The sequence below is a fragment of the Rutilus rutilus genome, assembly GCF_951802725.1.
Source record: "Rutilus rutilus genome assembly, chromosome: 16".
NCBI classification, from domain to species: Eukaryota; Metazoa; Chordata; class Actinopteri; order Cypriniformes; family Leuciscidae; genus Rutilus; species Rutilus rutilus.
The window spans coordinates 29,091,504-29,105,096 of record NC_140224.1 but is presented as its reverse complement, the minus strand read 5'-3'; the positions used below and the strand labels follow the sequence as shown (position 1 = coordinate 29,105,096).

At 37.0% G+C, this 13,593-nt stretch overlaps 1 protein-coding gene across 1 annotated transcript; it reads right to left on the bottom strand.

The window, feature by feature from the left end:
• Nucleotides 1-5,019: 5,019 nt before the first annotated feature.
• Nucleotides 5,020-12,835, bottom strand: tha1 (threonine aldolase 1). Its single transcript, XM_084434227.1, has 7 exons — nucleotides 12,447-12,835; nucleotides 11,522-11,605; nucleotides 11,150-11,238; nucleotides 10,081-10,266; nucleotides 9,668-9,805; nucleotides 7,144-7,336; nucleotides 5,020-6,279 (listed from the first exon to the last, which is right to left on the bottom strand). The coding sequence occupies exons 1-7, from the start codon at nucleotides 12,691-12,693 to the stop codon at nucleotides 5,972-5,974; spliced, it is 1,245 nt and encodes a 414-aa protein (XP_084290353.1). The 5' UTR covers nucleotides 12,694-12,835; the 3' UTR covers nucleotides 5,020-5,971.
• Between the last annotated feature and the right edge of the window lie 758 nt (nucleotides 12,836-13,593).

Genomic DNA, 13,593 nt, shown 5'->3' with positions numbered 1-13,593 from the left:
ACAGATTTCCAATCTACTGCATCCCAAACAGATGTAAATGTTTTTTGTTGAATTATTCACAACCTATAAATGATGTTTTGTTGCCGTGCTTTTTTTTTTTTTTTTTTTTTTTTACATCTCTTAGATGAATACATTGAGTCTAGTAATAGCACTCAAGCCCTCACTGAATAATTTTGAATTTCAGTTGGAGCCAGTCTGTTTTTGTGGCCTCCTCCACAAGTAGCTGATTAGTCCCCCCCATCAGTCGTACACGTCCCCATCAGAGCCTAGCTGACCACACAAGGCTGAAATTAATGTTCCTTTGGTGTGGCCTCGTGGCTCAGTCCATAAAGGCAGTATTTTTCCATCATGACATGTTTCACTCATATGAAGCCTATCAATTGCATAGGGTATTTATGCAACCACATGCAGCACACTCAATTCACATGTATTTGTATAGTGCGTTTTACATTTACATTTTACATTTGTATACATGTCGTTTTAAAGCAGCTTTACAGAAAAACGCACGTTTCTACATTACAAGAGTAATCTGTTATCAGAGGTGACTGTCAAAGTTATTATGTCCATATGTCAAAAATTTACTGTTCTACAATAATACAAATCATGCAGTTAGCTAATATCATGTATTCATTTAGGCAGAAACAATGATCTCATTAAAGCAATTTTTACACGTTGTAATTATAAAGATTACAATATATAGAAAATGTGGCAGTAATGAATACTGATTCAGAGTTGGCGTCATCTAAAGTCCTTGCAGGGGATGGCTCCTCTCTTCACAGGTGTTGGGGGATCTGAAGTCTGGATCCAAACTGGAGCTGGCGTACTCTCTATCCCGAGGTAGAGACATGAAAGCAAATGGAAAATAATTAGTGTAGCTGCTGTTCATAACATTTAAAGAAAAAAAAGACAGTCATGTGCATTTCATCTGATATAACTGAAGTACAAGGTTATGAGGTGCATTATTATGTGAATGCTTGGCTAAAGAGATGTGTCTTTAGTCTAGATTTAAACTGGGAGAGTGTCTTAGCACCTGGTGGAGAAACCTTTGTTGGCAAGCACATAGGTAAGACATTTCTTGTATTTGGTCACTAGGTTTGCACACATTTCAGGAGGGATTTTGGTCCACTCCTCTTTGCAACTCAAAGTTTTAGCTCCCTCGACAGATTTTCTGTAGGATTAAGGTCTGGAGACTTGCCAGGCCACTCCAAGACCTTAATGTGCTTCTTCTTGAGCTACTACTTTATTGCCTGGGCGGGATGTTTTGGGTCATTGTCATGCTGAAAGACCCATCTACGACCCATCTTCAGTGTTCTGGCTGAAGGAAGGAGGTTCTCGTCCAAGATTTGACGGTACATGGCCCCGTCCATCGGCCCCTCAATACAGTGAAGTCGCCCTGTTCCCTTACCAGAGAAACAGCCCCAGAGCATAATGTAGAGATGGTGTTCTTGGGGTCATAGTCAGCATTTCTCTTCCTCCAAACACAAAGAGTTGAGTTGATGCCAAAGAGCAAAATTTTGATCTCATCTGAACTCAGCACTTTCTGTTCATTGGCAAACATCAGACGGGCTTCTATATGTGCCTTCTTGAGCAGGGGGACCTTGCGGGCGCTGCAGGATTTCAATCCATTGCGGTGTAGTGTGTTACCAATTGTTTGGTTGGTGACTGTGGTCCCAACTGCCTTGAGAAAGCTCCTCCCGTGTAGTCCTGGGGTGAGTTTCCCGATAACGATGTATCTTAGCTCTTAAGAGCGCTCTCTACGTGCAAGGTTACGAACGCTCGCCACAATTCCACGCGCGTTTCCCAAAAATGCACTTAACATGAACGCGCGAGAACGCGTTCTACGTGCTACTTAAGAGTCACTGTCCATTTGTCAAGTGCTGAAATGTCACCTTGTAGAATGGCTCGTAATTGTAGCACACGCTTGTATTTTGAAATGTTTAACCTAATTGTTTTCAACTGATGTGCATTTTCTACGAGGCCAATAATCTACAAAAGCACAAACCTACAAGTGTTTACCAGCAAACCTACACCAGCAAAATGGCTGAACCAAAAAAATCAAAGAAATACTCTTTTTTTTTAAAGAGGAGATTAATGTCATTTTAGACCTATACAAACATTATTTTCAGCAGGTTTAAGGGAAGTCATACAAATAAACAAAAACTGAAAATCTGGGATTTTGCTAGAAAACTGACTGCAACTAGTGGCATTAGAAGATCAGGGAAGGAGGTCAGGAAGAAGTGGCAGGACTTTGCCAGCCTTGCTAAAAGGAAAAGGGCACTGCAGAGGACAACATTTAATAAAACAGGTGGTGGGACCAATGAGTCCTCCCTTCTCACAGCAGAGGCAGAAAAGGCCTTGTCAATGCTTGGCACAAGTGCTTCAGATGGCATTTGTGGTGGTATTGACATCCATGGAGGAGTAGGGGTAACACAGCTTGAGCCTGAGTCAGGTCCTTCATCAGTTTCATCTGCCATCTCCCAGCACCTACCATCTCCTAGTCCTCTAAACAACCCTCCCAGGCCTCAGCCTCCATCTTCTCTTGTCCAGACCGCAGCCACAACACCTCAGCAGTTTGAGAATGTCTGTAGTTGTTGTCAGGGCATATGAGAGTGTCCTTACTTAACAGGGAGGAATAAGATGAAGAGGTGGCGGAGGACTAGGAGGACAAAGATGGCATGGGACCACATGATGGCCAACCAAGAAATGCCCAATACATGGCTGGTTTTCGTGCATATCAGTAAGTCATTGTCAGATTTTTTCCTATTTTTCCCAGTCTTTGAAACATAGCACATCTTTTATTTTTATTTTTTTTGTTCATTCGTTTAATTTTTATTAAAATTATTAGATTAAATTATTTATATTTTTTGGTTTGTTTTCTGACCTTTTTAATTATTTTATTTATACATTCATTTAACAAAAAAAAAAAAATCTAATAAAAGTAATAAAGTGTACAATAAAGTGCAATCAAAACCTTTGAATAAAGTTAAAGGTGTAATCTGCCGGTTGTCCTGCAGGTGACCTCATAACTCCGTCTTCTTACGACGCACTTAGGGATTTACGATCACTCCAGAGCACTCGTAGATCTACGATGATTTTCAAGTGCTACTTAAGTTACGATGTTTTTGAGAAACAGACCGTAATATTAAGATCAGTCGAACGATCGTTTTTACGATCTACTTAGGCTTACGATGCTTTTGGGAAACGCAGCCCTGGCCTGATCCCTCACCTTTCTCATGATCCTTACCCCATGAGGCCAGACCTTGCATGGAGCTCCAGACAGAGGGCGATTGATTTTTCATTTTGTATTTCTTCCATTTCTGAATAATAATAATAATTGGATTTTTTGGTTGATATTCTGCCTCTATCCGTTAAAATAAACCTACCATAAATTATAGACCCTTCATTTCTTTGTAAGTGGGAGAACTTACAAAATCAGCAGGGGATCAATAAATATTTCCCCCACTGTATATGATCATATTTTCTTGACCTGGTAAGAACTTTAGCAGCTGTATTTTAGACTAACTGTATCTTATTTATTGAGGATGCAGGACAACCACCTAGTAATGCATTATATCCAGTTTAGAGGTCATGAAATGCATGAACTATCTTTTCTGTATACAGCATGCTCTTAAAAATGTTTCTGAGGTGGAAGAAGGCTGTTTTTCTATCACCTGAAATATGGATTTCGAACACCCGTGCTTTTAACTGTAGACGATGAGGTAACACATCCTTTCTAGTTCTGCAAATTGTATTCTAAGAAATTCTGTGTGTATAAAGGTTTTTAGTCCAATAAGAAATACCTCAGTCTGGTCTAAATTTAATAGAATAAAAATACTGGTCATCCAATATTTTTTTTTTTAAATATATATATATATATTTTTTTAATATAACTATTAATTAATCACAATGAGATGATCATCATTCAACAGCTTTACTATTTAGGTTTTTAACTATTTTGCTAATTTTTCCTTTTGTACTCCGAAAATCTTAAAATGGATTTGTTGGCATAAAAACCAAACTGATGCAAACAGGTCAGTCTCACAAAGCCACTCAAATGATGTCCAGATTTCACCATAAAACAACAGCAAAAATAGCATAATGAAAATGAAGCCTATATTATGAACATACAATATTTTGCATTGTGATACTATTTTCAGGACAATTAGACATATTCTACCCCCAGTTCTTTATCATAATGCACTTAATGTTGTACTTTTTCCATTGTTCAAAATGTTATTTTTCAAAACATTCATTTAAAATAAATATATACTGTATGCTCCACAAATATTTGCACCCTTGGTAAATATGGGCAAAACTGACTGTGAAAATTTGTTTTTGCCATTTGTCTTTTTAGTCTTTCATTCTAAATATTAAAAAAAATTCTTACCTTTAATTAAAGTCAGATAGAAAAATGATCTTAAAACAAGAAATATGTTCCCGAAATATATGTATTCCACAATTATTGGCATCCCTTCATTCAATACTTTGTGCAACCTCCCTTTGCCAAGAAAACATTTCTGGATCTTCTCCTATAATGTGTAATAAGGTTGATGAACATATGGCAAGAGATCTGAGACCATTCCTCCATACAGAAACTCTCCAGATGCTTGTGGACTCTTTTCTTCAGCTCATCCGTCAGGGGATGCTATGCCCATGACAAAACCTTCATTCTGTGGTCAGTGAACTATTCTGTTATTTATTTTGAGATGTGCTTTGGATCATTGTTATGCTGGAAGATCCAACTACGGCCCAGTTTAAGTTTCCTGACAGGGTCAGCCAGGTTTTGATTTGATTTTGATCTGTTTGTACTTGATGATACTGTGTATCCTAACATGTTGTACAGGGTCTTTGGAAAAAAAATGACTACACAGTATTAAAGATCCACCACCATACTTCACAGTGGGGATCGGGTACTTTTTCCACGTGGCTATGTTTCTGTTTACGCCAAACCCACAGTCACAGTCACAATGAAAGTTCCAGTAACGCCTGGCAAACCGTAGGTCCATGAAATTGCTGTTTGATGTCACCAAAGGCTTTTTTTTTTTTATTGCAACCTTCCCAAACAAGTTGTGGTTTTATAGGTGAGGTCTGATCATAGTTTTGGAGACTTTCTGACCCCAAGACCCAACTGACATCTGCAATTCTCCAACTTTGAACCTTACAGTTTGTTTGGTAACTCAAGCCGCCATCCTCAGTGTGTGGGGCCAATATAGACACATGTCCTCGTCCAGGTAGCTGATCACCAGTTGATTTAAACTTCTTAACTATAGCCCAGATAGTGGAAATGAGTATTCCAACAATTAAACAATTATCTTACATCCACTTCATGATTTGTCCCATTTTCTTGACAGGTTGTCATGGTTTACAATATATTAACTGTAAATATATAGGGCTACTGGACTGTAAAGATGCAGCAAATAAGCAACAGAATAAATTATACGCCCAAAACCAGTTTAGGGATATGTCCTTTTTTTTTTTTTAAGTATACCCAGGCATTTCTTTCCTCCTGCATGCTATAGTAATAAAGTTCACTGTGGCCCTGAGCACCTTGTGATATCCAATACTACAGTAAATCTCTGCTTTGTTGTCATGACAATCCGTCTCTACGCTGAATGTGTCTCATCCTTATGGGGAATTCTTATATAACACTCAATGATAAAAACAATTGAACTAGCCATAATGTATCTTTTTTAAAAGTCCTTAAACTGCTTCTGGTGCTCATAGAGTGTGCTGTTAAACAAGATTCAAATGTCAATCACAATAGTTTATTATGAGACACAATTAAGTGTGTGTGTACACACACTAAGTGGGCGTACTATACCTCTCACAGCTGAATTGAGTGGGTGAATCTTGGCTGTCAAACTGGAGTGCAATAAAGTTAATATAGTAATGCTAGTTTTTTCAGTTTTACAGTTTTTGAAAGGTCCAAAAGACTGGTGTAAAGGCACCTCTGATTGGTCAAGGGGTGTTCTCATGCTGCCCTGACAGACTTGAGCTTGTGCTGTTGGGCCACAAACTGAGCCTTCTGTATAGCCAGCTGAGTGTCTTCCTCGCTGATGTCCAGATGCCACACAGCCCTGACTGTGTCCCCGACATGGGGGAACATCAGAACCCGGACCCCTTGTCCCAGAGCCTTCACCTCCTCTTCATCTACACCTGCCATCCGTTCGCAGAACTCCGCTGAGCTCATCTGGCGGTCCCGCAGACAGAACCTCAAAATGTTGCTTTCCACAGTGGTCAGATCCACCCGGTACAGAGAAGGGTCACACTTTATCAGCGCTACAAAAGAGAAGGTGAGAGACGTTACATTAGACTCTTGAAATAGAACTGTGGATATTTAAACTGGACCTGTTCCATGGAACCCAAAAGGAGATATTAAAAATGATAAAACAATTTTAAATAGCTCTTTTCAAGGCACTGAATGGGGACTGAAATGTTCAAGCACAACAGCACCATAAAAGTATCATGTGTGTTGTCCATATGACTCGTGCACTATATTCCAAGACTTCTGGAGTCATACAGTCACTTTGTGTGAAGAACAAACCGTCATTTAAGTCATTATTGACTGATGTAATTTTAATTGTAACTGCTGCATTCATTGAGTTAGTGAGCAGAACTCAAGGACCGAATCTGTCTGATTGAATAATAAATAATTAAAACAATCTTTTTTGCCTTTTGGAGCTTGAGCCCTCAGAAAAATACACCTTTTGTCTACCCTGAAAGAAAGAACTTTAAATGGGTTTCTAAGAACACGAGGGTGAATAACTACCGCAATGACTTTTAGTTTTGAGTGAAATATTCCAGTGAATTTTTATCCTAACCTCTTCAGTTCTGACTTTTTTTATGCTTTTAATTTCAGATTTTTCAGTCAGACAGGTTCAGTATGCATTATTGCCAAATGAGAATGAGCATAATTAGATGACATACAAAACGGTGGCGCCATTAACTAATTTCAGCTACTGCGAGTAAGAGTATTTTATATGCCTAATATATTCCTTCTGATTCTTTTATAATAATTGTGTTCTAAGAATATTTCATGAAAGCTATTCACGCTCAAGCTAACTATTGCAGTAAAGCATCATGTGTACAGTGCTTGTGTGGCGTCATGCTGAGGGTTCAAGGAAATATATGGGGTTCTGTCACCTTGAGCAAAGCGTCTGGCGTTCCTGTGGTCCTCCTCCAGTCTGCCAATCATGTCTGACAGGGCAATCTTACCAGCTGCTGCCAAGACACCCGATTGGCGCATTCCTCCGCCAAGTATCTTGCGGGCACGCACTGCTCTCTGTATGAAATCTTTTGAACCACCTAGCATGGTGCCCACAGGTGCCCCGAGTCCCTGCCAAAGAGCAAGTCAGATCAAATGAGCCTTTTTGTTTCTGCATTGTGTGAGATTTCCAGCTCTTTGCATGAAATTTAATAGATAGGGAATTAGGGATAGAGAAAACAAAAGAGAATCTATGAAAGAAAACGTATGCAGTGCAGTTCAGATATAATTATTGTATTAAATGGATGCAAATGTACAAATAGCATCCACCTTAACGCATTTAATATGCTGAGGGTCATTCACACAGAATGTTTAGTGTTAAAAAGGTTTTTTTTTAACTCGCCTAAAAGGTTCATACACTTTAATTTTACGTTCTTCCCGGAAGCTGTTATTTTAGTAGCATTTATATACTATAATAGTATTTATTAGTATTTTTATGTGCTTGTGAATTTTTTTTTTTTTTTATGTCTTTTTACAGTTTTTAGCTTTAATTATTTAGTTTTAGTAATAAAAAAAAAACTTATTTCAGTCATTCAAAAATATTTTTTTTTTAGTTTAGGTTTTTCATCTTAATTAACAATAGCAACACAGCCCTGAAATCTACTTATAATATTAATAAAGTTGTTTTCACACCAATAACAGTCCATTTTGATTTTAGTTTTTTCACAGCCATTTTCCAACTTGAAATGGCTTTTTGCGAAATGGCTCTGATAACAGAGGTACTGAGATGAAATAATGAATTTGGCTGGTCATGTGATCTAAGCATGTTGGCTCCTATAAGGTGACCTATTCAATGCAAAATTAAACCCCTGACGTGTGAAAACATAGTCCTAACCCTATCCCTACCCCTAAACCTAACCCTACCCATAATTTATGGTGAATAAGAATAGTGTAGAAGCCCCAAACCCTTGTTGTAAGCCTAAACTAAAAACTACCCCTCAAATCTGATATGTTGATTGATATGTTGTTTCAGGATCAACAAGGATGTTAATGTTTTTCTTGGTGAATTTACGTTAACAATAATAATATATTAGCATGCAGGCACACGTTTATAAAGGACACATGGAATACAGATAGTTGCTTTTCCCCCATACGTCTGTAGTCAGAACAGGCAGAAGTGATTTGATATTCATATCAGTGATCTTTTTCTATAAGCCTCAATTACATTTAATGTCTTTCAGCAAGAGGGAAATAGGAAAATTCGGTGACAGAGAGTAGCCTGTTTAGCTAGCTGCAAACAAGCTCTGTAATTAAAATGCAAATACGCTTGTTGAAATCTACTCCAAGGATTTTGTTGAGACTTGAGAGTGATTAGGTTTTACTTCAGGGTCTCTTCAATCGACTTGTTGTGACGTTGAGTTCATTCCAGGGGAGTAATGAGGGAGGACATTTCAAATCCTAGATGATATGATATGATTAGAGGTGCGTTATCAGAGGAAAGTATCACACTTTGATGATATGACTAAAAATAAGACTTGATTATCTGGACGTGAGACACCTTCAGGGTGCAGGTTATAAATCATACAGACACTGACTTTAACAAGGTCATTTTCAATGCCTCTCACTTAAACTGATTTCCACAGTTTTTTGATGGAAAACTCTCACTGCCTGGAGATGTTTTGTTCAAAATGACTGAAATAACTTTCCCAGAAAAGCACTTCCCAGAGCATGAAAGCTACTGCTGGTTTTAATAAGTACATTTTTCCTATTATGAAAATCTCACTATTATGTTCTAGGTGAATTTGGTGCTGCAGTTGCTATACAGTTTCAATTTCCAAATGATGTTTTCCTATTTCCTTTTCATTGGCCTACCGGCAGCTACAATAAATCACACTACATTGTGCTGAAACACAGACTAGCTATTCCAGAAAATTAATCAGAACAAATATAGATATGTTCATATTTTCAGCACAATTTCTCTAGTCGTATTTGTCACATGATTCTTCAATGCTGATTTGGTGCTTAAGAAACATTAATTATTTTTATCAATGTTAGAAACAGCTTAATATTTTTGAGGAAATAATTTTTTCAGGGTCCTTTGATGATTAGAAAGTTAAAATGTTTTTTTTAAATATAAATATATATATATAATGCATTTTAAAATAAAAAATCCTTTTAAATAATGAATAAAATATTGATATTATTTAAAAGTATTATTTAAAGTAATACATTTTTTAAGAATACATTTTACTAAATCAACTAATATATTAACATCCCTCCTATTAATACATAATTACCTTAATATTAGACTTAAATTGAGTACATTTCATGTAGCAGAACTGAATGAACCAGAACAACTATCTGAACTTCATGGTTACATAGCCTGTATAAAAAGAGCCATGCAAGAATAACAGAAATATTATATATTACACTAAAGTGGACCCTAAACCTGTGATTGCTTACCTTGGACAGACACACACTGACAGAGTGGCAATGCTGCAGTATAACAGATGGCTGGACGGCAAGAGCCACAGCTGCATTCATCAGCCTCGCTCCATCCATATGGACAGCCAAACCAAACTTGTCAGCTATGGAGCGAAGCTTTGAGCAAGAGACACAGGTATAGACATAAATTCAGTGCAATGCAATTCAGTCAATGAGCAAAGGTGTAATATGTGGATGTGCCTCATTTGTCAAATCTAAAGCAGAACCTGTTCGTGCTAGAGTGCTGAATAAATCAGTCTTTGTTTAATCACTAGTTTACTAAATGGAGCGATTGTGTCCTATTGTTCAGAGTTCAGCCCCAGGTGTCTGGCTGCCTCAACATATTCTCTCTCACACATGTTTAATGAACTTAAGTTTAACTAATATCTAACCTCCTGCAGGAAGGAGAGTGGGAGGACGCGCCCTCCCTGAATATTGTGCGTGTTTTCCACACAAACCAGGCGGGAGCGTGGGTAGTGTGGGTCAGGGTAACCGTGACGGATCTTGGAGATCAGCTGGTCTAGGTCAAAGGTGCCATCGCCAAGGGTGGTGACTGTTGCAGAATGGACGCCTGCTAGCTGTGAACAGAAAAAAAGAACACATATTTTTCATCCTACTGATAATGTGGTACTATGGGCACTTTAAAAAAAAAAAAGCTCTCTTAAAACACACTTTTCATACCCTGACTACTTAATTAAATCCTGGCATATGAAATAGTCAGAAAAATCAATTCTTTTTTTTTAAATGGAAGTTTATTGAACACATGAAATGCATGTGTTTTTTTGTTGTGCATTATATTTAATAATATTTTGTATGGCTTATATAGTATGACATATGGAGGTCACACTTGACAGTAAAAAAAACCCCAGCTCAATTTTATATTTAAATGATCATTTTATATATGATATTTATATGGACAAAAAATAAGATGAAATTATATTCTTTGTCCCTCTATATCTCCCAATAATATGTATTGGTAAGATTTTATTTGAATGTTTAGTTTTATGACCAAAGCACTTAAGTTTTTATTGTGGACGGCAAAACATATGCAGTGCAATACAATGATGATAGATAGATGCACAAATAAATGTTCCACAAAAGTATTATGTACCATATTTGACACTCACATTTTAACATGGTTTTAACATAAGAGACTTTCAGTAAACAATCTTGCTGATCACAAACTTTTTAATGGTAGTGTACATGCGTCATATAATTTTTTTTCTTTCTAAATCATCATTATAATTACCACCACATCTCAAATTATCATTGTGTTTAATAGCATTCTGTGGTAGAAATAACATTTAACCTTTTGGAATAAAATAGCAGACTCCTTTATGAATATGTTACATAAATCACGCAGCTGTCATGCATTACTTAATTCAATTGACATAGGATTGCAAGAATATTAAATACAATTCTGAGAAAAAGAATACAAATATATCCCCCATTTGTTCATACCTGTGCACTTCCTCCTTGCTCATAAACATGAATATGAGAGAGATCACCTACTATCATCTCATCACCCCGCTCTCTGCAGTGAACCATAACTGAGAGAGAAAGAAGGAAAAAAACATGAGGGCAACATATGTGTACATTACTGCAGCATCTGGTCACTAACAATTCCTTGAATAGTGAACTATTTCTGTGAGCTAAAGCACAAATCAGTATCAATTTCAAATATCAGAATTGAATAGCCAGAGGCGGCTTTTAGGCAGTGACGCCGACCACAGCCACTGCAAAATACGTGTGCATTTTACCTATAAGCTTTTACCAAGTGACAACTGCAAACAAGTTTTATTAATAGCCCTGGGCAATATCCTGCAATCTCACCTGCAATCAGGTTACTCATCGTTCCTGTGGGGACATATAGAGCCGCTTCCATACCAAACATATCAGCAGCTATTTTCTGCAGTTCTATAGAAAGAATGGGAAAAATACAATGTATAAAAGTATGCTGATCTAAATGTCCTAATGCATGAACATATGTAAACAAATGTTTTGCATTGCACATATAAACACTACCTCAAGTCTGATTAGTACATACTAATTATTTAATATAGAATTGATTGTGAAGTAAAACAGAATTTTGAAAACAAGTAAGCCTTTTTTTTAAGATTTACGAATTTCAATTGTATAGTAAAATTCCATAAAATTGAATTGAATGATCCTTACATTATCCTAACTCAAAAAGGTGTTTAACACCTTGTAATGTAATGCTATGTAATCTGATATTAGCTCATGAGAGCTAATCAGAAGAAAAGTAGTTATTATTTACCAAAAGATGCAGATCATATTTATACATTATTCATGAATAATGTCTGTGTCCTTGTCAACCTAACGTTTTGATTATATTTTTTTATATAACTTTTAGATTTTTGTTTGAAACTATTCTCAATTTGTTGTAAGATGTATTTGCCAATTATGTAGAAATGATGTATTATATTATTTTATTTTGTGTTTATCTTTATGTATTCCCTTGGCAATGTTCTTATGTTATTGCTAATCGAGCATAAAAAATAATAATAATAAACAATTAAAAAGTGTTTAACTGATGTGAGCGCCCTCTCGTGGCCATTACAGAAACAGCGGGTAAGAGTACACACACACACACACACCATGTGAGAGCCATGTGACGTCTATAACAAATGTTTTTATGCTTTTAACTGATGAAACCCAATTAAACACGTCTGAAACCTCTTAGTTTGTCACAACAGAAGCACACACAACAGTGACTGCGTGTCAATATCTAACCAACCATTGACCGTAGGGTCTTCTCCGAACACATCGTCTCCGACCTCAGCCTGGGCCATGGCTCGGCGCATGGCTGCTCCGGGTTTGGTGACGGTGTCGCTGCGGAGGTCCACCGTGCGAACAGCTGATCCCGTAGCCGCCTGCGGAGACCCGTAGTACAGCCGCACCGGATCCACGCAAACAACTCGGCGAGGTTTGTGTAAGCAATGACGGACTAAACGAGCTGGAAGCGTTAGTGTTTTGGAGCTCATGTCTTCTTGTTTGCACTGTAATGTAACGGTGAATTCTGCAGTAGTGCATCAATTCACACTACTTTCCTGAACTTTGGTTTACTGTATTCGGTAATCATTGATGTGCACGGCTTTAAGCTTCCAGACATGAATAATGGAACTCACAAATATCGATCAGTTAGTAACTTAATCTTCTCAAAACTAAATTTTAACCACAAGTTATAAAAAAATTGTCCACTTGTGGGCGCTCATGTTTAACATTTTAGCTCCGTAGTACTTGAGCAGTTCATGGTTTTGACCGTGCCTGAGCTGCATTATGTAGAAGTATCTTTCAAAATGCAACTTCCATTATTAGAAATGATCAATACAAGTAGGAATAAAAAAAAAAAAATGTTTTTTTAAATGTCTCTAGGCTATGGAGCAAACTGATCACACAGTGACCTCAAAAAGTAGGCCCTATCTCATCACATAATCCACACTCAAAATAGCATTCCATTGCATTAACAAAACATCAAACTAAGTGACATTTTATAAGCACAAGCACTTCCTTTAGTCATCAAATTGTGGAACATGTTTAAAGAAAATCTGATAAACAACGTCATTGGTTACTTTATACACCCCTGCGTGAACTTGAGGGCTTTGAGGAAATTAAGTTAGTTCTGAGAAAAGATCTTGCATCATTTGTTTGCAGATGCCATATTGTGATATTTTGTATCTAAGGGAATGACATTATTAAATGACATGTAAGTGTGACTTTGCACTTTAACACTGTACAATAGGAACTAACAATGCAAAATACTTCTAAAGCACTTTAGTAGGCTTAGTTAATATTCATTTACATTGCTAATACATTATTAAATCAAAAGTTATATCTGTTAATATTATTTAATGGTCCTAACATGACTAACAATGAACCCTTGT

Bases quoted from the DNA above. Each gene is read 5' to 3' on its own strand.
- tha1 (XM_084434227.1), bottom strand. From the start codon at position 12,693: ATGAGCTCCAAAACACTAACGCTTCCAGCTCGTTTAGTCCGTCATTGC. The intron at 11,606-12,446 runs GTTGGTTAGATA...TTCTTTCTATAG, and splicing joins AGAAGACCCTACGGTCAATG to AACTGCAGAAAATAGCTGCT. The intron at 6,280-7,143 runs GTGACAGAACCC...TCTCTTTTGTAG, and splicing joins CGCCAGACGCTTTGCTCAAG to CGCTGATAAAGTGTGACCCT.